The sequence below is a fragment of the Thamnophis sirtalis genome, unplaced genomic scaffold, assembly GCF_051295495.1.
Source record: "Thamnophis sirtalis isolate CommonGarterSnake01/CBP01778 unplaced genomic scaffold, rThaSir2_p1.2 scaffold_6, whole genome shotgun sequence".
In the NCBI taxonomy this organism is placed as follows: Eukaryota; Metazoa; Chordata; class Lepidosauria; order Squamata; family Natricidae; genus Thamnophis; species Thamnophis sirtalis.
Window position 1 is genome coordinate 18,851,371 of NW_028261386.1, and position 24,528 is coordinate 18,875,898.

The 24,528-nt window shown below is 40.3% G+C and overlaps 1 protein-coding gene across 1 annotated transcript; it reads left to right on the forward strand.

Moving 5' to 3' along the window:
• Positions 1-882: 882 nt before the first annotated feature.
• Positions 883-23,074, forward strand: PHKG1 (phosphorylase kinase catalytic subunit gamma 1). The gene is made up of 10 exons (XM_087717302.1): positions 883-1,139; positions 4,486-4,622; positions 6,173-6,348; positions 9,694-9,748; positions 14,482-14,547; positions 16,155-16,318; positions 17,128-17,218; positions 17,974-18,127; positions 19,237-19,362; positions 21,670-23,074. Exons 2-10 carry the CDS (start codon positions 4,540-4,542, stop codon positions 21,919-21,921), a joined length of 1,167 nt encoding a protein of 388 aa, XP_087573428.1. The 5' UTR covers positions 883-1,139; positions 4,486-4,539; the 3' UTR covers positions 21,922-23,074.
• Positions 23,075-24,528: the final 1,454 nt, after the last annotated feature.

A 24,528-nucleotide genomic window follows, 5' to 3' on the forward strand; every position in this document is an offset into this window, starting at 1 on the left:
GAGGATGGAGGAGGCTATTAAGAGTGAGTTTGTTTTCTGCCTAAAAACATGTTTCTCCATTTCTCATCTAGGGAAATATAATATTCTGCCTTTGTAATATTTCCTAGAATATTTCATTTTTCTAAGAGAGTGGTGGATGCTAACTTACAGTATGCTTTTCTCTAACCGTACTCACAGGGAGTATTAGTTGGAATAGTAGGAGTAGTAGTGGAGAAGCATGAACAGTGTGTAATAGTATAGGAATATTCTAGGTAATTTATGTGTTGTTTAGGGATCTATGAGGTTGGCTTTTTGTGTCTGTGTGTCTTGTGTCAACCAAACTTGATACAATTTTAAAATATCCATGATAGCTTTTGACTATGAATTTAAACATGCCATTTAGGGCCAACTGCAATCTCAGCTGCCCCCCCAAATGTGCCCCCTTAAGATACAAAGCATTATAGAATTGATTAAGAGGTGATTGCTTCGTTACATAAAAATAGGTGGAACATGTGGTCTCTTGCGTCAAAGGCATTGTTTTGAAGCATGAGACAAACGGAAAGAGAACAGAATTTATTCAGGGTAGGTTATCAGTGTTCATACTCTTTAACAAAAGGCAAACTAATGAGACTCTTCTGGTTTTAAGAATTTAAATATGCCACTTGGGGCCAACTGCATTCCCAGCCACCTCCAAGTGTTCCCTCTTAAAAAGCAAAAATCTATCCTGTTGCACTTCACAGGTCCTGCCTTGTGGGAATCACATTATGCATGCATTCCAGATTAAGTTCCTGGTTCTTGTTTCCTTGGAAAAGAAATCCCTGTTTTTCCTTTCATTCATGGGAGCGCTGTTGGTTGTTGAAGAATTCCTTCACCTCAGAGAGGGTTCACTCCAACCTAAGCAGAGAGGGAGCTGAGCGTGCAAACTGGAGGACTTGGAACAATTCTCGAATTGCACTGCGATTTTTATTTTTGGCAATGCAGCCGCCACAGTGTGAGTGGTGATCCACAACAAATTAAAAGAGAACGCTTGACGCTGACTATGTGGTTTGATTGCTGGTCATCAAATAAGACAGGGAATTCTTTCTCAAGGTGGGCTTTGGGATTGGATGTGCGGGGTTACTCTCGGTGAGAAGACAGCGATTGTGCAAATGACGTTTAGGGTAAGTAATCATGTCTTTTTTTCAAGAAATTGGTCGTCTTTAGCAAATTAAATTATGCAACTCTGTAAGGCTATTAGTTGATTTAAATAAGATTTAAGGCTGAGTTTGGGTTTAGCACTATATTAAATATAAGGGTTGTAGAACCTGTAGAACAAGATAGCATTTTCCATTCCTGGGCTATCAAAGTGTATCTTCAAGGTTTTGGAATGCAAGACAAAGATTTTGATCTTACAGTCTGCTTTCCAAGGACACTTCATTCTGAAATTTCTTTAAATCCCCAATTACAGTGAGGGGGGGGAAAGTATTTGATCCCCTGCTGATTTTGTAGGTTTGCCCACTGACAAAGAAATGATCAGTCTGTAATTTTAATGGTAGGTTTATTTTAACAGTAAGAGACAGAATAACAACAAAAAATCCAGAAAAAATGCATTTCAAAAAAGTTATAAATTGATTTGCATTTTAATGAGTGCAATAAGTAAATTTGTATTGCTTTCAAAAGTGAATCATTTTTTCTACAATTAGCAATCAGAAAGAGGAAAATAATTGGGGTATGCCTCAAACTAATTAATACACACTATACTATATCTGAAATGAATCAAAGTACTGTTCAGATCCAGATTACATTTGTCCTTTATATAAAACAACCTGTCTTAACTAATAACTAATCTATGTCATGATTTCAAGGGGATCCATATGTAAAACCAGCTCCTCACAGGGTGTATATACAAATATGTATTTGTTTTTCTTTTATTTGTGCTGATAAATAAATAAAGGGAGACTAGTATAGATCTATTTCAAGCTATTTAGCTCTCATCAGCTAGCCATACCCTTACTGGGATTTGAACCTGAGCTATATGGCATACTAGGCATACTAGGCAGAGATCTTAGCCATTAGGCCACAGGCTCTTATCCGTTATCAGTGAAGCCAGGGTGAAAGGTATCTATTCGATTTTTACAACCCCTGGTAAGCCCCAATTATGGGAGGAAGCCAACTGCTTCCATCATCTGTCAATTGGCTCTTCACAAGAGTCCATCACAACAGAAACCCAATATTTTTACTGTTGCCTTTGTTATATTTGTGTTTGTTTTTCTTTTATTTGTGCTGATAAATAAATAAAGGGAGACTAGTATAGATCTATTTCAAGCTATTTAGCGCTCATCAGCTAGCCATACCCTTACTGGGATTTGAACCTGAGCTATATGGCATACTAGGCATACTAGGCAGAGATCTTAGCCATTAGGCCACAGGCTCTTATCCGTTATCAGCGAAGCCAGGGTGAAAGGTATCTATTCGATTTTTACGAATTTATATGTATATACAGTATATAAGGAAATTGCTTTTAGTTCAATAGAACATCTAGATTCAGCCTTATTCTTAACCCCTCTATCTTGGCCTTTCTTCTATGGCCATGGAGAAATTACATTATGGCAGGTCAATATTTTCCACACTGAATCCTCATTATTTGTGGTGTGTTTCAATTTAGACATTTGTTAGACAATGCCTAACAAATTTAGACAAAAGTTGACTTGCCACATTTTTTAAAAAGATCTTATTTATACAGCAGTATAAATGCATTTATTTAAGGAAATTGTAAGTTTATAACTCTAGTCTGTGTACATGTGTGAAACACAATTGAACTGAAATAACAAAATATTATAAGAGAAAATAACAACAATCATATCCATTTTCATAATCAATCAGTAGAATTGATTCAATTACTATCATTTTAGGAGGAAATGCCAGGTACTTTAGTTATATGAAAGACTAATAAGAGTTGGGGAGAGGCTAATTAATTCTGAAGAGCAAACACAACACCAGCTGACATATTTTAAGGAAAGAAGGGTTAATATCTTGGGTAGTTTTGCAGTATAAATGTTGAGATGATGACGGAAGCCAGTCAGGAAAACAGAAAGGGCTCTTTTTTGTGGCCAAGTTAAACATGCATTTTAATTTTGCAAAAGTGTTTTGGAGCAGGTGCATTCAAAAGAATGAATAGTGCTAAACCTGTGTTTAAAAGCATCATGGACAATGGCTGACAGGCATAGAGGTAGTTGCTGGAAATGAGATGAAGGAAACATTATGAGGATGGAGTAGAAAATAAAAATAAGTTGGTACCATGGTTAGATGCAAGAGAGGGAAGGCTCAAATAGGTGGACAACTGAACACATTGTTATCAAGGCTGAATTAGTCGTTTTAATGCCAGTGTATCTACTGATGCCTAAGTCTGAAGTTTATGAGTCATGGTTTATTAATCAAATCACAGCAGCAGTACATAAGCCACAATACTTAGATTCTGTACATTTACTTTTAAAAAAATAGCAAACTACATCTCAGCTAAATGAAATGTGTGAACGCACCAATTGCTGTTTTCATCAAGTATTTTTGACTGTGATTATTTTGACCAAAATTAAGTGAATTGTGATTTATGCAGTTAACACAATTTTATGGATTCACATGACACAAAGAAACTGGCAAAGCAGGAATTAGTCACAATCCAAAGTTTTGAAAAGGAGAAGAGAAACCACTTAAATTCTGGAGCCTAGGAAAAGAAGCTCACTTGATTTCTGTTCTGAAATAAGCAGAACTTCTGCATAAATAGGATTATTTTTGGTCTACAATAAAACAATTTATCTACTCATACTCTGCCCTTAGTTCACGTGAGACTGAATTTGTGGAATGAAAGAATTACCTTCATGCCCCTGTGGAATCTGACACATATATTAACATATATTCCAAATAGGTTTTAGGTCTAAAAATATTCTGACAATCATTTCTATAATTTTGCATATCAATCTAGAACAGTATTTCTCAACCTCAGCAACTTTAAGATGTGTGGAATTCAATTCCCAGAATTGGATGCTGGCTGGAGAATTCTGGGAGTTGAAGTCCATACAATTTGAACAGTGGTGGGATTCAAACATTTTTACTACCAGTTCTGTGGACATGGCTTGGTGGGCGTGGCAGGGGAAGGATACTGTAAAATCGTCATTCCCTCCCCACTCCAGGGGAAGGTTACTGCAAAATCCCCATTTCCTCCCGATTAGCTGGGACTTGGGAGGCAGAGAATAGATGAGGGTGGGACCAGTCAGTATTTACCAGTTTTCCAAACTACGGTACTCAAAATTTCTGCTACTGGTTCTCCAGACGTGGTCAGAACCTGCTGAATACCACCTCTGATTTTGAAGCTCCTGAGATTGAGAAACATGTTCTAGAATTGTACAAAGGAAGCTAACCCTTACAGAATATTTATCACGAGCAGCAACATAATATGAAATTCCTTGCTGTAATTATAACTAGGAGAAAGATTACTTTGAGGGGTTTTTTTTTCTCTTTCTGTTGTTGCAGCATTTTGTCATCTTAGAATAATCTTTTGGAAGGCTCCTAAAAAAGAAGGCCAAAATGACCAAAACTGAGGAACTGCCTGATAGCCAAACTTCTGAAGAGTTTTATGAAAAATATGAACCTAAGGAAATCTTGGGAAGGTAAATATTTGAAAGTAGGTGCTATCGTAATAGGTAATTTGCTATGTGACTCTTTAAAAATGCATTTGTTCCTTGAATCAACATTCCCAATTTCAACACAATCAATTCAAAACATAGCAAATTAATTTGAATATATTTCAAATAATTTAGTTACAAGAACAGATAATTGAAGATAATGAATTGTGACACTTCAGCTCCCTGAAAAAAGGAGGGTAAGTGTAGTGAAAGCATTTAAGTAAATATTGAAGAAAAGTACTATATTTTAAATCTTTCATAAATGTGGTAACAGATGGAGTTGGGTATAGTTTTTCCTCAGAAGAGACTTCCAGAAAATCATGGCTACCATTGAACAGAAAGTCTGAAAATACTCTACCTACAACAGTTTGGATTATAATTCCTACAATCTAGATGTAATTTGCTTTTGAGCAGCCTTTAACTATACATGAAGTTGGTAGTCTTCCTGGCTATTCCCTGATACTGGATACATGGGGTGGGATAACTGTATTTCATCTTATAGCCGTGATGGTGAAGCTATGGCACATATGCTACAGGTGCCATAAAGAGCCCTCTCTCCGGATACGCCAGCCATCGCCCCAGCCCAGCTCCAGCGTGCATGCACATGCAATTCCCCCGGCCAGCTCCTTTTCAGGTCTCTGCCATGCATTCATGGGGGCAGGGATGCATGTGTGTGGGACACTCACATTACATTTTGAGGGTTTACGCACATGCGCAGGCCCCTCAATGCCCCATTTTGGGCCTGGGAGGCCTCCTACACCAACCTGGAAGCCAAAAATGGGCGAAGAAGGGGGAGGGGCGCATCGTGGGGGATGCACATGCATGTGCAGGGGACACCAACACATGTGTGGGGGGTCAATTTGTAAAGTGTTTCCATGACTACTATCAAGTTGACATAGAAAAAGGGAGAAAAGGGAGGAGAATTCTGTGCATACCTTTGGCCAGAGTCAGGTCTCATATTCCTACAGCTGGCATGTGAAATGCACATGTTCATAGCCTACCGCAGCACCTTGTTGGTGAATGTGATTTATGACACAGATAGAAGGGAGGGGATATAAGAGTAAAGTTCATATGCCATTAAGCGGAAATCAGTTTCGGCTCCACAGAAGAACATGCCAAAATGTTGATCTGGGTTTCTTTTGAACTTTGTCTTGAGACTCGTAAATTAATTAGATCATCTTTTGGAAACTTCACATGGGAGGTGCTTGCATTGAATTTTGGGGCTGTGCACATGTGCACGTTCACGCACGTGAGCACTTTGGGCACTCGGCACCAAAAAGTTTAGCCATCACTGCCCTTTAGCTTTCACATTTCTGTTAAGATATTTTACTATTTTGTGAAGACAATGCTTACAAGCATTTGTGATGCAGTAGCATTTCCAATAACTACCAATTTTAATAAACCCATTTATCCTTGCTACTCCTCTTATCACTTTGAACATGAGAGAACAAAGTAGCCTTAAAGATCTATGTGTGTGATTCTCTCTCTAATTCTCCCTCTCTCTAAGATTTCTTTTGTGTGGACTGTCTTTTCAGAGGAGTAAGCAGTGTTGTCCGTCGATGCATTCATAAAATCACTCGACAAGAATACGCTGTTAAAATTATAGACATCACAGCTGGAAATCTCTCCCCACAAGAAGTTCAGGAGCTGAGAGAAGCCACTCTGAAAGAAATCAGCATCCTCCAGAAAGTGTGTGGACATCCTAACATTAGTAAGTTAGATTTTGCTTCCAAATCACCCTAATGGTACCATAGCAATAAACCAGTAAAGACAAACAAATTGAAACTACTATTGGCTGGGTTTGCATGATATGCGTAACCATCCCCTTCTTCCTATATCTTGCAAACATAGTGATTATATGCTAGTTAGAACATAGAGCATATGTTCCATTGGCTGGAAGGAACTTTGGAGATCTCCAGGTAACCTAGTCCAATTCCCTGCTCAAGCCCTTACTTTTCTGGACAAATGGCTGTTCAATCTCTTCTTGAAAACCTCCAGTGATGGAATATCCACAACTTCTGGAGGCAGTCCACTGATTGATAGTTCTAGCTGTCAGGATTTTTTTTTCTTAGTTCCAGATTAGATCTTTCTTTGATAAATTTCCATCTGTTGCTTCTTGTCCTGCCCTCACATGCTTTGGAGAACAAATTGATCCCTTTTCCGTGTGACAGCCCTTCAAGTATTGGAAGATTGACTATTATGCCACCCCCTAGTCCTTCTCTTTGTTAGATTTGACTTGCCTAGTTTCCTCAGGAGTTCATCATATGATTTAGCCTCTTGATCAGGGGTGTCAAACTCCGCGCCCATGGGCCAGATGCGTCATGTGCTGGCCCCACCCCCGCCTGGTTTAGCGAAAGGCAAAAAAGTCCCAATACGTTACGTGACAATGCTGTGATGACATGAATTTAACACTCCTGCTCTAGACTAATTTAATTTAATCAATATTCTTACAAATATATTTCTAATTTTGGTAGCCTCTACTAATTTTTAAACAATTGAGAATCCAAAATCCTTCTGATCAACTACAAAACCACCCAATTTGCCATCCACTTTTATTGTTTGAAAGTTGTTGATCTTTTCCAGTTAAATCAGTGGTCAGATTATCCCCACTTCCTAGCGGCGGGTTCTTAACTGGTTTACTAGCAATTTGCTCAGAGGCCGTTTTGCGCACGCATTGCTGTGCATGTGCAGTTGGATGAAAACTGTTCTGCGCATGGGCAGAAATATGCCAATGACGGCAGAAGAGACCAGGGAACCAGTTTAGGGGCGTGGCAGCCTAGGTTCCAGTGACCCAAGCCCCATACCATTACCAGTTCAGCCAAACCCGTCTGAACCAGTAGGAACCCATCACCGCTCCCTCTCCTCTTTCCCTTGTACTAATTGGGATGGTATATTTTGAATTTGCTGATGAATTAGCATTATTATAAGTGCAAAATATAATTTCAGGAGGAAGAGTGTATGTTTGGAAAAAGAGTGCCCAGTTAATGTTAGCTACAGTATTCCTAAATATCTATGGAGATTCTCAGTTATCCAGGTCATGGTTGTCCCAAACATGCTTTTGCAAAAGGCAACTGGACGTTTTTGGTTTTTTCCCTTGAAAACGTTTTGCTTCTCATCCAAGAAGAACTGAAGAAACTTCTTGGATGAGAAGTCAAATGCTTTTAAAGGAAAAAACTAAGAAAGTCCCGTTTTAGATTGAAGTTGAATTTTGGAAAAAATACATTATTGCTACTTTCTAGTACAGAGAACTATGACCAAATTTATCATTCCTGTGCTGTTTGTAAAAAAATCATTGGCATCTTCTGGCATGGAAAGAATCCCAAACGTTCCTACACAGACATAAATGACAACAAGATCATGTTTCTCTCCCTCTCCCTCTCTCTCTCTCTCTCTCTCTCTCTCTCTCTCTCTCTCCCTCCTTCCCTCCCTCCCTCCCTCCCTCCCTCTCTCTCTCCCTCCCTCTCTCTCTCCTCTCCCTCTCTCTCATTAATATATCCTACAGAGGATGAATTTTTTGTATTTTTTTCTTTCAATCCAGTTCCATCCTTCCTGGGTTGATCTTTATGTCTACAATGCAAGTTATAGCATTTGTATTTATTACAGCACTAATATTTCTAGCTTGCTCTGCCCCCAAAGGCATAGAGAGGTATACACAGAAAAACCAAAGGTCTAAAATTAACTAAACAAGAAATAATATACGTATATTATAATGGCATCTCCCCAAATTTAAAATCTCCCCGAGTCAAGTTTTTGTATCATGAAATCATCATCATCATCCTAAATGAATAAAGAATAAATGAATGGGCATTTTGTTCATAGCATGCCCCATGTAATAGTCATCGGAAACTAAGAAAATCTGATTCACTGATGTTGCTACACCCAGTTGATGTTAGGACTGAGGAAAAGCAATCTGGGAAAAAAAATCCCAGGATTTTTAGACTGAACTTGAATGCTTATATATATATATAAAAAGAAATCTGCCATTATACCAATTGTGATTGAAGCCCTTCCAACAACACCTGAACATCTTCCTCAGTATTGGTCATTTTGGATATCGGACTTGGATACCCTAACTTTATACACACAAAAATGGGATTGCCTTTATCCTGCTATCTTAATAATTCTTAGGTTCTTGATTAAGGTAAAGGTAAAGGTTCCCCTCACACATATGTGCTAGTCGTTCCTGACTCTAGGGGGCAGTGCTCATCTCCATTTCAGAGCCGAAGAGCCAGCACTGTCTGAAGACATCTCCGTGGTCATGTGGCCAGCATGACTAAATGCCAAAGGTGCACAGAACGCTGTTACCTTCCCACCAAATGTGGTTCCTATTTTTCTACTTGCATTTTTACGTGCTTTCAAACTGCTAGGTTGGCAGAAACTGGGACAAGTAACGGGAGCTCATTCGGTTACGCGGCACTAGGGATTTGAACCACCAAATTGTTGACCATTCTTGGTTAGAAGTTCAGTTATTAAGTTTTCATCAGTCTTTAACTGTGAATCTAATTGTAGATTACTTGTATAATGATAAATAATCACAAATGTCTTTTCCTCCAATACAGAGAAAATGAGACAGTGACAATTCACAGGGAGATTCTTATGCATGTCTATTGAGCAATAAATCCTCATTGTATTTGCAATGCACCATCCTGGTTTAACAATTGCTTGTTGAATAACCTGTCATTGATTGGATCCACCCAACTTCTTAGGCCATAAGCCAAAGAAATCATCATGGCTTGGCAATGCAACATTTTACAAAATCTCAGGTTCAGAGTCTACTGTTTTTCAAAGCCAGTGATTTTAGAAAGCCACTAGTTGTCAAAGTGGAGAATGCTGGGATAGGTGAACTAATGACCCAGATCACGATAAAGACTATGTGGACAGTCTCAGAGATGCCTAGCTGAAGATCCAGGGCATGCTGGAGGAAAGACAGAACAGTCTGTGGGATTGTGCAATGAAGCCAGGGGTCTGGGCTTCAGTACCTTCCCATTCTTGCTCAGTTTTTTAAAAAAATTGTAATGTTATTTCACATTCCTAAAATATCCCATTTTATTTCCAGTCCAGCTGAAGGACAGCTTTGAATCTCACACCTTTTTCTTCCTGGTGTTTGATCTGTAAGTACCAAAGTTCTTTTTTGGGGGGCCGTTGGGAGGTGGACGTATCAAATATGTCCTCCTAAAAGTGACTTTTTTTAGGATGGATGATTGCCTTGTGCTTTTTTTTTTAGTTTAGTTTTTAGTTTGTTTTTTTTAGTTTTCCTTTATTTGTATGCCGCCCTTTTCCCTGGGGGGACTCAGGGCGGCTCACAATTCAGAAGGGTGGGGGGGCAAGACAAACAGTATTCCAAACATGGAGACAATACAACATATTAAAAGAAGGCACAACAGTCACACAATTCGGGTGGGGTTAAAATCTTAACCCCAGGCCAGCCGGGACAGCCAGATCTTTAAAGCGGCGCGGAAGGATTGGAGGGTGGCGAGGGTCCGAATCTCCATGGGGAGTTCGTTCCAGAGGGTCGGAGCAGCCACCGAGAAGGCTCTCCTCCGGGTAGTTGCCAGTCTGCACTGGCTGGAAGATGGAATTCGGAGGAGGCCTAATCGATGCGATCAGATCGGTCTAGTGGAGGTAATTGGCAGTAGGCGGTCTCTCAAGTACCCAGGCCCACTACCATGGAGAGATTTATAGGTGATAAGTAGCACCTTGAAGCGCACCCGGAGATCGACAGGCAGCCAGTGCAGCTCACGGAGGATAGGTGTTATGTGGGTGAAGCGAGGTGCACCCACAATCGCTCGCGCGGCCGCATTCTGGACTAGCTGAAGTCGCCGAATGCTCTTCAAGGGCAGCCCCATGTAGAGCACATTGCAGTATTCCAGCCTAGAGGCTTTCTATGTTCCTGGGAAGCAGTTTCACAACTGTAGCTAGGAAAGTGATGTCAACCATCATATGCTGGCCAACTTGACTTGGCAAATGGATCATCTGTGTGGAAATATGCTCCTTGAGGTAGATCGACGTACTGCTTCAGAGGACACTTCTTAATAGAGCGCATATTTACAAGTGTGGACTTTTCTGTCATCAAATGCAGACTGCTAACTTGAGTGCCTTGAAAGAGGTTAAACAAATTCATTTATTTTTATTATTATGGTTGGTTGCACAGTCAGTCGGCGGTTTAGACTGGATTTGACATTTTTATCCATCTATTAAGTCCTTCCCAAGGGTCTGGGATAGACAGAGGTAGTTGTTTCATGGTATTAAAGGTATCATTCAATGATGGTTTGCCAATTTTTTTACTACCGTTTTGAGCATGTGCGGGTGAGTGAAGCCTCCTGCCACTGCTACTACCGGTTTGGCCAATCTGGGCCAAACCAGGAGTAACCCATCTCTGGTATCATTGCAAGACAAAAGCTGTTCCAGGTAAAAGCTGCCTTTTGGAATGGACTGGTGGTGTTTTTGTCAGTACTGACATGGTGTTCAAGTGATGCTCCACACATTTTGGGATTTGTATCCAAGACATCTTATTACCATTGGTACTATCTTTGCTTTCTTTTACCACAATCATTCTAATTTTGTTTGGAGGTATTTGTATTTTGTGATTGTCTTCAATTCTTTTTCTTCTATTCTGCTGCCTCTAGGTACTTCCACGCCCACTACCCAAACTTTCTGCCTTTCTTATTGGGGTGTTATGTGGCAGGTGCTTGTCTGTTTGAACTGTTAAGACCCACAGCACTTTAACTTCTTCGTTTTCTATTACTTTGTGGTGTTACCAGTTCTTGCTTTCAAGCAAATGGTACTTCTTGTAGATATTCCCTTTATTTATTTTTTATTTAAAAGTACCATGACTGTCCTTTTTTCCACCACACAAAATAAGACGATGCCAATTCACCATGCAATCCTGTTCATGTCTACTCAGGAGTAAATCTTACTGGCTGTGTTTGCACATCATGCTTAATTCACCATTGCTTAGTGAGTAAGTCATAATCAACAGGGTTCACACAGCATGTTAAGTTACAGGCAGTCCTCGACTTATGACCACAACTGAGCCTGAAATTTCTGTTGCTAAGCGAGACATTTGTTAAGGAATTTTGCTCCGTTTTAATACCTTTCTTGACATATTTGTTAAGTGAATCACTTCAGTTGTTAAGTTAGTAACATAGTTATTAAATGAATCTGGTTTCCCCATTGATTTTGCTCGTCAAAAGATCGTGAAAGGTGATCGATCACATGACTTCAAGACACAGCAATGGTCATAAATATGAACCAGTTGCCAAGCATCTGAATTTTGATCAAGTGACCATTGGGATACTGCAACAGTCGTAAGTGTCATACCTCACTTTTTTCACTGGTGTTGTAACTTCAAACAGTCACTAAATGAACTCTTGTAAGTCGAGGACCACCTGTATAAAACAAAAACAAAAATGGTAACAGTGTTGGACTAGGATGAGGAGAAATCCTTGGTTGAGAAACTGGCCTAGGGTATTTCACAGGTTAAGATAGGGGAGAATCATGCATGTCACAGATATGTAGTTTATCCACATTTCATACAGGCAATGTGGTAATATAAATACAGCAAGAAGCCCTCATGGTTAAGTGAAATGCCCATGTCCAGGAGTAGTCTACCTCTTAGGCAAGTAAGAGGAGATGGTCATGCTTGCCAGCTTCTCAAAAGCCTTGGACTGCTTGATAAAGGCCACAGTGTTTAGAGGCAGGGTGGCGCATGGTGCCTCCAGCAAAGGACTTCTTGTGTTCTTCCCTCCTTCCATATATTGTAATTTGATATCTGTACCAGCTTGTTTAACCGTTTGTGAAGGTCTCTGCTGATCTCAGGGCCATCTGTACCATCCACCAACCCACCCACAAGGGACCGAAGCTGCCTGCAGCTGTCTCATCTTCCTGGTCCCATATCATTAGCCTCCTCAGATTTCCACATAACCTTTGCTAAGGTCTTGGCGGTCACAGATCCACACTATTTTTAGGTATCCTAGACTTGTGTAATACTTTCACGGGTCTCTGCTTGAAACCGCTCTACTAGCATTACAGCTTCCATGGGGGGAGAAAGTCCCAAACTCAAAAAGTTGTTTAAAACAGATTGTTTGAGGACTCTTGCCAATGAAAAACCTGATGGGCTAGAAAGGAATGTAACAACTGCCCTTAACATTAGAGAAGCTTGTAGAACTTTGATTTTTTTTAAAGCAACTTGTAATGTTGACAATAACAGCGTACATGAAATACTGTACTGTATAGAGAAGCTTGTAGAGTAGTGATTTTTTTTAAAAGCAGATTGTAAGGCAGACAATCACAGCATAAATGAAATATTTAAATCACCCTTCCTGATTCAGTGCCCTCCAGATGTGGAGAAGATGTTTGGTGGCACCATTTCAGCTAACACATTTTAACAGAATAACAGAGTTGGGAGGGCCCTAGGAGGTCTTCTAATCTCAGGCAGGAAACCCTATAACATTTCAGACACGTGGTTTCCCAATCTCTTCTTACAAACCTCCAGTGTTGGAGCATATTGTAAGTTCTGGAGGAAAATCATTCCACTGATTAATTGCTCTAACTGTGAGAAAATTTCTCCTTAGTTCTAAGTTGCTTCTCTCCTTGATTAGTTTCCACCCATTGCTTCTTGTCCTGCTTTGGAGATGCTTTGGAGAATAGTTGGACTCCCTCTTCTTTGTGCCAATGCCTGAGATATTGCTGCTATCATGTCACCCCCAGTCCTTCTTTTCATTAAACTAACCATACTCAATTCTGGCAACCGTTCTTCATATGTTTTAGCCTCCAGTCCCCTAATCATCTTTGTTGCTCTTCTCTGCACCCTTTCTAGAAGCTCAGCATCTTTTTTACATCATGTCGACCAAAACGGGATGCAGTATTCCAAGTGTGGCCTTACCAAGGCATTATAAATTATAGGCATTATATTTTATTAAAAGGCATAATCTTTTGGGAGTTACAGCTGACATTTACACATGTACAGAGTGATTGACACAGGATATCATTTAGGGTGAAGGGTGGGCTGACAGAGAGGAAGCAAGAAGACAGATGGTTACAATTTATGTGTGAGGCACATTACAGGACCTTAGCAGTTAACAAATGTAATACATTAAAAACCTTTTATCTTTGTTTAGATCTTCCAAAATTGTCTGACACCTTTTTATGTATAAGTAGTCCACAACTTACCATTCATTAAGTAACCATTCAAAGTTACAACAGTACTGAAAAAGTGACATGACTTTTTTTTCACATTAATAACCATTGCAGGATATCCATCGTCATGTGACCAAAATTCAGCTGCTTGGCATGACCATTGCATTGTCCAGGGGTCATGTAATTACTGTTTGTAATGTTCCTAGCCAACTTCTGACAAGCAAAGTCAATGGGGGAAGCCAGATTTGTTTAATAGTGACAATTCACTTAACAACTGCAGTGATTTGCCTAACAGCTATGGCAAAAAAAGGTTATAAAATGGGGCAAAATTCACTTAACAATTGCCTTTAGCAGTAGAGATTTTGAGCTCAATTGTAGTCTTAAGTCAAGGACCATCTGCATTTAATTAAATTCCACAATCTCTCAGCTTTACAAATCAAGGATCAGATTCCTGATATTTGACTACCATAGATCAGTGTTTCTCAACCTGTGTGGACTTCAACTCCCAGAATTCCCCAGCCAGTGTGTTGAAGTTGAAATCCACTGGAGGAGTTGAAGTCCGCACATTTTAAAGTTGCCAAAATCGAGAAACACTGGGATAGACAGCTACATGCAAGATAGAAACCGACGTGTTGTATTGTGGGTCCATGTTTTATTTTTATGCCTTTCTTTATTTTTAACATATTCTACATTTTCCCTTAAACAGAATGAAGAAAGGGGAGCTATTTGATTACCTTACAGAGAAGGTGACCTTAAGTGAGAAGGAAACTAGGTGAGCTGTTTCAACCAACCTACCAATTTCGTCATCTGTCAAAACATTGTTTATTTTATTTATTTATTTATTTCATCAAGTATGCATTAGATAACAGATATAAGTATAAACATGCTTATGAATACATGAAATGAGAGCCGAGGTGGTGCAGTGGTTAGGGTGCAGTACTGCGGCCATTTCAGCTGACTGCTAGTTTTGCAGCTCAGCTGTTCAAATCTCACCGACTCAGGGTTGACTCAGCCTTCCATCCTTCCATCCTTCCGAGGTGGGTAAAATGAGGACCCAGACTGTGGGGGCAATATGCCGACTCTGTAAACCGCTTCATAGGGCTGAAAGCCCTATGAAGCGGTATATAAGTCTAACTGCTATTGCTATACGAATTAAATGAAGACAGTAGGACAGGGACGGTAGGCACATTGGTGCCCTTATGCACGCCCCTTACAGACCTCTTAGGAATGAGGTGAGGTCGACAGTAGACAGTCTAAGGTTAAAGTTGAGGGTTTTGGGTTTGGGGAAGAAACCACAGAATCAGGGATTCCAGGCGTTGACCATTCTGTTGCTGAACTTGTATTTTCTGCAATCAAGTTTGGAGTGCTTTACCTTAAATTTGCATCTATTGTGTGCTGGTGTATTGTTGTGGTTGAAGCTGAAGTAGTCATTGACAAATAGGACATTGTAGCAGATACTTTTATGTACTACGCTTAGGTCAGACCAAAGGCGGCATAGTTCTAAGTTGTTTAAGCCCAAAATTTCAAGTCTGGTGGCATAAGGTATTCTGTTGCGAGCAGAGGAGCAGAGGACTCTTCTCATGGAACTTCCCACATGGAACTTCCCACCTCTTTCATATAAGGGTCTCCTGAAAGCTAATGAAATACATGGTGTAATTGGTTATACAGATTATCTGTGAGTAAAATCTCATTGGTTGATTAAGTTTAGCAATCTTAATGTAAATTGTACTGTATTGTATTGTGATTCACCTCAGCCGTAGCTTAGTGTATTTGAAGTACTTTGAGACATGTACAAAATGTTTTATTCTCTCTACTTCAGTGTTTCTCAACCTTGCTAACTTAAAGATCTGTGGACTTCAACCCCCAGAATTCCTCAGCCAGCATAAAGTATTCTTGGAGTGGAAGCCCACCTATCTTAAAATTGGCAAGAATGAGAAACATTGCTCTATTTGCTAGCCATAAGCAACTCATTTGCCTTTCCATTTAATACAGGGATTTCAAACATTTAGAAGAGGTGCTCAGAGTGAAATTCAGTTTGAGATGCAATACTAATGGATTTCTGTATTAGGCAGGGGTTAAACTACCATGTTTCCCCGAAAATAAGATAATGTCTTATTTTCTTTTGATCCCCGAAATAAGTGCTTGGACTTATTTTCAGGGAGGTGTTACTATTTTTGCCTGTGATTTTGCAGATCGAAACTCAACAGGATCAAGGTTGACTCAGCCTTCCATCCTTCCGAGGTGGGTAAAATGAGGACCCAGATTGTTGGGAGCAACATGCTGACTCTGTAAACCAGAGAGCTGTAAAAGCACTGTAAAGCGATATATAGATCTAAGTGCTATTGCTATTTAACCCACCATATCCTTTTCTCCCTATAGGAAAATCATGCGTGCTCTTTTGGAAGTGATTCAGTTCCTCCATGCCTTGAACATTGTCCACAGAGATCTCAAGCCAGAGAACATCCTTCTGGATGACGACATGAACATCAGACTCACTGACTTTGGCTTCTCATGTCAGCTGCAGGAAAATGAAAAACTCAAAGGTCACCTGTCCAGCTCGGGCAGAGATTTTAAGGGAGAGGGCTGTGAATTGGTGGCCTGCCTGTGGTCATGAAGCTTAGGAACATAGCTATCTAAGGAGAGAACTACAATGAATCAGCTGTAGCATGTTATATGAATCAAACTAGCCATAGCATGTTATATGAAGCTCGTTATCACAATTTGCTAACCATGGATATTAAAACTTTGCATATTGCAATGGACATAGACAACTGTAAATCATTAAGTAAGCCATGGAAACTTAGGGTTTAATGCAATGTATAAATAATTTTCTATATTGACTGAAGGCACTTCTTCAGGATTCCACACAAGGTTATGTTTTAGGCAGAAATTGAATTAGGGATATTTTACAGACAGACAATTTGCTCAATTGCTGTTCATAAATTATAGGATCTTATAATGCCCAGTTCCTGAGTTTAATTGGTTTTGGCTCAAGGTTGACTCAGCCTTCTATCCTTTCAAGGTCATTAAAATAAGGGGATTTTAAGATTTTTGGGAGAAATATGCTGACTCTGTAGATAATGCTGTAAAGCACTATGGAGCAGTGTACAAGTACTATTGCTAGTGCTCTCTTGAACCATAAGGTAGCCAACTGGTTTAGGAATATCTGACATTCCAAACCACCAAGGAAAACTAAGGCTTATAGATTGTGTGAATGCAGCTGTGAGTTTTTTGTCTTATCTGACTGAGGCTACGCCTATTTCCTTTCACTCCAGAAATCCAGCAAGACTTGCATCTCCAGAAACAAGGTCACCAAAGTTTCAGTCAACATTTTGTATTGCTTTTCTTGCAGAGATCTGTGGTACTCCTGGCTACTTGGCTCCTGAAATACTAGAATGTTCCATGGATCCAGATCATCCAGGTTATGGGAAGGAAATTGACATGTAAGCAAGATTGCGTGGCAAGTTCACTCATTATCCTAAACAATAATTTGGGTTATTTGGGTTTAAGCAAATGGTATATAATTTTGGGATATTCAGAGGATGTAGCACAATCAATGATGTGTGAACAGCATATATAATTATTTATATCCAACAATAACAATATATGGTATAATTGCTGTGTAAATAAAACCATAAGGATCATTAGTCTGCTTAAATCTTTACTACCCTGTTTCCCTGAAAATAAGACCTCCCCGGATAATAAGCCCAATTGGGCTTTTGAGCGCATGAGCTAAAATAAGCCCTCCCAAAAAAATAAGCCCTCCCCAAAAATATTGCAACACAGCAGCAGCCATGAGGTGACCACATTTGCCGCCTCCTGCACCTCAAAAATAATAAGACCTCCCTGAAAATAAGGCCAAGCACTTATTTCGGGGGTCAAAAGAAAATAAGACCCCATCTTATTTTCGGGAAAATGCGGTACCTACTGATGGCTGGAAAAGAAGACAGAAAAATCTCTCTGTCCTGCTGCAATGAAGTTGTTCTCCAACAACCTATTTGTTCATCTGCAAGGAATCTTTTGAACTGATCTGGAGAAGGCTGGCACTGTATGGGGTAGCTTAGGAAACAAATTCAGATTTGGTCAGTGAATGTTTTGTTTCCCTGGGTTTAAAATATTCTGTTGCTAAAACAGTGGACAAACACCGGTCTTCAAAAATGTTCAGTCTATCCTCCTGATGGTTTCCTTTTTTTTTTAGGTGGAGTGCAGGAGTCATCATGTATACCTTGCTGGCCGGATCTCCTCCTTTCTGGCACCGGAAGCAGATGCTGATGTTAAGAATGATCATGAATGGAGATTACAAATTTGGGTCTCCCGAGTGGGATGATCAATCAGATACAGTCAAAGACTTGGTAGGTAACTTTTACCTGGGTGAATCCAGAAGCTCTTGGAGAAAAATAAAGGAGAAAAATGCCGGGTAGGGAAAGATCAAAGTAATTGGAACACCTGATGATTAAGAAATTGCGTGGCACGACAAAACCGCGCTCGACTAAAGCGCGCCCGATTAAACCGCGTCGCTGACGTCATCAGCAGGGCAACAACAGCGAGCGCGGAGAAAGAAGGGCACTTTAAATAGCGCTTTGAAAGCAAGCCGATTCAAGTTAAGGTAAGGGTTAGGTTTAGGGTTAGGTTTAGGGTTAGGTTTAGGGTTAGGTTAAGGGTTAGGGTTAGGGTTAGGGTTAGGGTTAGGGTTAGGGTTAGGGTTAGGGTTAGGGTTAGGGTTAGGGTTAGGTTAAGGGTTAGGGTTAGGGTTAGGTTTAGGGTTAGGTTAAGGGTTAGGTTTAGGGTTAGGTTTAGGATTAGGTTTAGGTTTAGGTTAAGGGTTAGGGTTAGGGTTAGGGTTAGGGTTAGGGTTAGGGTTAGGGTTAGGGTTAGGGTTAGGTTAAGGGTTAGGGTTAGGTTTAGGGTTAGGTTAAGGGTTAGGTTTAGGGTTAGGTTTAGGGTTAGGTTTAGGTTTAGGTTAAGGGTTAGGGTTAGGGTTAGGGTTAGGGTTAGGTTAAGGGTTAGGGTTAGGGTTAGGGTTAGGTTAAGGGTTAGGGTTAGGTTTAGGGTTAGGTTAAGGGTTAGGTTTAGGGTTAGGTTTAGGATTAGGTTTAGGGGGGTTAGGTTTAGGTTTAGGGGTTAATTTTAGGTTTAGCATTTACAGCGTGCTTTTTTCTCCGTGCTGTTGTCGCGCTGTGATGACGTCAGCTACGCGGTTTCGTTGAGCGCCCTTTAGTCGAACGCGGTTTTGTGGTGGAACCAAGAAATTGACCTTAACATCAAAAATACAGTACTTGGGCCCAATTGGAAAACGGTTCCCCTTTGTTTGTTGGTGTTCATTTTCCTGTGTAATGGGATTGTATGGAGGGTCCTCTGAATAATTAGTACTAACCAGTGGTAGACCCGTTGTGTTTTTCCACTGCATTCAGAAAAGCAATGTCTCAGCTTCTCAGATACTACTCTCTTCTTCTGCCTGCAGATTGCCCACTGTTTAGTGGTGAAGCCGCAGAATCGTTTCACTGTGCAGGATGCCCTCACCCACCCCTTCTTCCAGCAGTACATGGTGGAGGAAGTCCGGCACTTCAGCCCCTTCCGGAAATTCCGGGTATCCCTAATTGCAGAGAATTCTGGGAAAGGGGTGGCCGTTTTTCTCATTAATAGCCAAGGATGGGGCAGTGGTGGTGGTGGGGGGGATTCAACAAAGTCAAGATGATTACTATTGAAACTGTGCCCTTTTTCCTCTCTGCCATGCATGTAAAATAGATACGGGCTTAGATTGTGCGATTCCTGCCCAACATCTTTACTTTTTTGACCTGCCCCAAGGCTGTGCCTGATGCTGACTCTGATCAAGGGTTCTTTTCAAGTGGAAAAGGGGGAGGCTAAGTCAGGGGTTGTTGTGGGACCTGCATGCATCATGCTGTTGAGCTGTGGATCCTAACCAAACAAGATATGTTCACACAACATACTCAATCATTGCAAATTTCCTTAGTTTTGGTTCATGGGATTGTGGAAGTGTGTGATTTATTCAGCACATGAATTAGGTTTGAGTATCTTGCCCAAAATTGGTAAATAGCAATATATTAATGTATATTAAACATAATGTACATTAACTGTGTTGCCATATATGAAACAAAGCTCAGGTTAGGGACAGATTGTCACGGTCAAAAATCTATCTCTGTGGTTGCCAAGAGTTAACAGCAACTTGAACAATTTGTATCCATCCATCATTCCAGCCCATTCATCCCAGTCATGGGTTTCCTCCCACCAGGTTTCTGTAATGGCAACTATGTCATATCTGCCCTGGTGTACTAGTGCTTCTAGTTCACCCTGTTTGTTCCCCAAGCTTTGAGCATTTGTATATAAGCACTAGCCGATAACTCAGCATTGCCTGGGTATTTATTTATAGGGGGAAAATGTTCGGACCAAACATAATTTCTAATGTTGGATTTTCCCCCTTACTAGAGGGAGCCCCCTTCTGGAGTACTGTGAAGCCATTACCATGGCAACTCCACTGCGCTGTATAGTAGAAGCCATTGTACATCAATACAGTAGAAGCCATTTTAAGGCACAACAGGCTGTATCTTAACAGAACACCCACTCTGAGGGGTTTTAGGGGTATTCCCCCCCCCCAATATTTGTTTCCAGAAAGTAAGTCATCTGTGTACCAAGTTTGGTTGAAATTGCTCAAAGTATTCCAGAATTATGGTAGAACATTCACACAGACACACAGAGGCATATATATATTATATATATATAATCTATATATAGATTTAAGACATTTATGCCTGTCCATGGATAAGTTTCCTAATTAATGTTTGAATTTTTCTTTCTTTTCATCACTCCCTACCTCGTGCTTTGATTTTTCTTGGGATTTATGGTTGGTTTTTTGTTCTAGAGGTTCTAAAGATTGGTCACCCTCCCCCTCCAATTTTAGTTTAAAGCTTTTCTTGATGGCGCATAAACAAACTAGGCTCAAATGGGGGTGAGTAATTGTGGACACAGGTTTTATGAAACTCAAACCATTGCTTAGCATGTTTTAGGAATCCAGTTATCACATTCAAAAGCAATGGTGTTTATTTATTTGAGCATAGCATATTGCGTGAATATACCAGCACTGATACCGTGTTTCCCCGAAAATATGACCTATCCCGAAAGTAAGTCCTAGCTTGATTTTTACACATGTGCCCAATATAATCCATACCCCCCAAAAATAAACCCTAATTCACCATTCATTCCAAGGTGCATGGGTAAAAATTAAGCTAGGGTGGGGATGAGAGGGATGGAGCATGTGCCCAATATAATCCATATCTCCCCAAAAATAATCCCTAATCTACCACCCATTCCAGGGTGCACGGGTAAAAATTAAGCTAGGGTGGGGATGAGGGGGGGCGGTGGAGCTGTCCTACTACTTACCTTCGGACAGCTAAGCCTCGCACAGCCCAACACTTGCCTTGCTGGCCCATTTGTTCTGCAGCAGGCAAGGCTTTCATGAAGGCCTCTGCAGCAGATAACAGAGCTCCAGATCAATAGGGAGCTCTCTTATTGACTGCACAAAGGCCTTCAGGAAAGCCTTGCCAGCCACAGAAGACATTCCTGAAGGCCTCTGACAGCAAGAAAGAGGCCGGGAGTGACCTGGTGCCTTTTTTGGTGGCAAGAAAATATAAGACAAGGTCTTATTTTCAGGAAAACACAGGAAGTTAACTTGAATTTAATATGGTATGTGACCCCTACCACAAACTAAGAGGCGAAGAATTGAACCAAAAGCACTCTGTATATAAAAATAGCCCCTTTTTATTGGCGGTGGCCCATTCCTGGTGAATTAATGCATCCTTTGAAAAGAAAAGAAAAGAATCACAAACTAATCAGATATACTTTAAAGAAGATGCCAGTTCTAACAAGCATCTCTTCCCAGGTCATCTGCCTGACTGTCCTGGCCTCAGTTCGCATCTACCTCACCTACCGCAACATCAAGCCGATTACCCAGGATGTGCTGCAGCGCGATCCGTACGGGCTGAAGCCAGTCCGCAAAATGATTGATGCTTGCGCCTTCCGGATCTATGGCCATTGGGTGAAGAAAGGACAAGCTCAAAACAGAGCTGCCCTCTTTGAAAACACTCCCAAAGCCATCCTGTTCAGCTTGGCTGCCGAAGAGGAACTTCTCTGATTTCCAAAATCTCCAGGAAGAAAGCGGTTCAAACAGCCTTTGGATCTTCCTAATTGGGCTGAGCAGGGTCCCAACACATGTGCAGACTTCAACCCCCACAATTCTCCAGCCAGCAAAGATGGAAATGAAATAGCAAAGTATAAAAAAGCCTAATACAGACCAGAATGCCTTTTTATTAAGTGCATTATTATTGTTGTTGTTGTTGCTTGCAGTCAGCCAGATGTTTAGACTGGATCGGGTATTTTTGTTTACTAGGTACAGGTAGCCTTCGACTTATAACCATTCATTTAAGCAACTGTTTGAAGTTACAACAGAACGGGAAAAAGTGGCTTGCAACTGGTCCTGGCACTTACAACCATGATAATATGCCTATACTCAGGTGACCAAAATTCCAGCGCTTGTTTTGTGTTCATTCTAGCCACCCACTTTGGGTAGTGAGATGGGCGGCATATAAATTTAATAAATTAATAAAATTTAATAAATAAATTTATGATGGTTGCAGCAAAGCCAGGTAACACGATAACCAATTCCAGTTCAGTTTTCAAAAAGTAAACTCAATAGAGGAAGCCCGGTTCGTTTAATTTGCTTAACGATGGCAAAAAAGTAAAACCGGGCATGATTCTCTTAATAACCACGTTGCTTAGCAATGGAAATTCTGGTCTTAATTGTGATCATAAGTTCAGGACTACCTGTATTATTTCTGAAACCTGTGAGATCTAAGGATAAATGTAAAGTTCTGGAATGCGAAATCATAGTGCTAATTCCCATCCGTGAAGGTTTTTATCCCACTCTGAAGAGCTTTTAAAAGTCATGGGATGAAATATTCAACAGAGACCTTTTTCCAATCAGCAAAGGAGTCATCCCTCATCCCAGGACTGTGTGGCTGCTTTGAAAACTTCCCTTAGAAAGAGATTCACAAGCTTTTGTAATTGTTTTTAGATTGCCAAATCCTTCCTTAGATGGCGTTAAAAAAAGAGGTGGACAAATTTATTATAAATACATGGATCCTCCATGTTCAGCAGTCTATTTTATTTATTTTTTGAAAGGAAACATCGGAGAAAGTGGGGATTTCTGCTTCTGGGCTTCCCTGTTACTGTTAGATTTAGGATGCTGGGTTAGCCTGTCTTAGAACCCAAATATTCCATTCAAAGTATGGAGGATGTATTTGGCCTGATGTCTGAAATGGAACTTCGGTGTTTCAAGCCAGCCTATTTCTGAATGCCAGCTATTATGGATTGCTTGGTGTGTGTGTGTGTGTGTGCTGTCATGCTTCACTGATGTACTGTATGTTGAGCTAGAAGAAGCACTTTTGGTTTAGTTCAGCTGTTTCAGCTGGATTCTGGAATGCTGTTTTAGTTCAGCTGGATTCTGGAATGCTGTTGCTACATAAGATCCAGATTGCCATTACTGCAATGAAACATATCCCAATCCAGCAGTAGGCGGCAAAGAAAACATCTAACATTAACACATCACTGATTTATGTTGATGAAGATTCTCAGTCATCCAGGTAGTAGCAGTCAACTACTACTGGACTTCTTGTTTTGTTGGTTCAAAATGTTTTCTTGCTTCTCCAAGTAATTTCTTCAGTCTGAGCAAGTTGGTTAGGGGAACCATATAAGTCCTCCAAAACACATTCTGGAGGACATGTATGGAGTCACCCTAGCCAACTCTAACTTTAACCTAGAACTAAGGAGAAATTTCCTGAAAGTTAGAACAATTAATCAGTGGAACAAGTTGCCATCAGAAGTTGTGGGAGTTTTTAAGAAGAGATTGGATAACTATTTGTCTGAAGTGGTGTAGGGTTTCCTGCCTAAGCAGAGGGTTGGACTAGAAGACCTCCAAGGTCCCCTTTGTCAGTGTTCCAAATATCATGCAGAATTAAATCAAGAGTCCAAGGCAGAGCTATCCTTAATGTTCCAATTTAATAAGACAGACATGTTGGCGTATCTGTGGAAATCCCAAATCTGAAAACTTCCTGGGATTCCACCCAGTTGAAAGTTCATGATCTTATCCCCACAACCATAAATCCATCACATGGTCCAATCTTCTTCGGCCACGCTGGCATCTCCACCCAACTGGTTCCAGTCAGGTGCAGAGGTGTGGAGACAAAAGATGACCTTGGGCTCCTAGAAAAGAATGACAACAACACATTCCACAATTCTACTCCTTTCTATTCCCCCTCCCAATTACTACACCAATGAAACAGCATAATGAAATAATAGTGTGGCAGACCAAAGATCCTAAAAAGGAATATAACTGCAGGCCTTTCACCCTTCCAATTCTGTTATTTTGTTGTTCTGTTAACTTGCTCAGACTTAAGAAGCTACTTGGATAAGCAACCAAATGTTTCAAAACCAACAAAAAGAAAAGAAATCCAGTTGTCATGACTGAAAGTTCACATAGATGTGTTATGGAATTGTTATTTATTGCACCTGCACACAAAAACATGATTTAAAAAAAAAAATTTAACACACAATAAATGTGCTTTATTTATTCAAACCAATTGAATTGTAATATGTGGATTCTCAAATTTCATTCAAAGTTGATAGAACCTTATCCCAAATTGTCCATGATCTTCTATCACTTAAAACTACTGCATACTTGTGC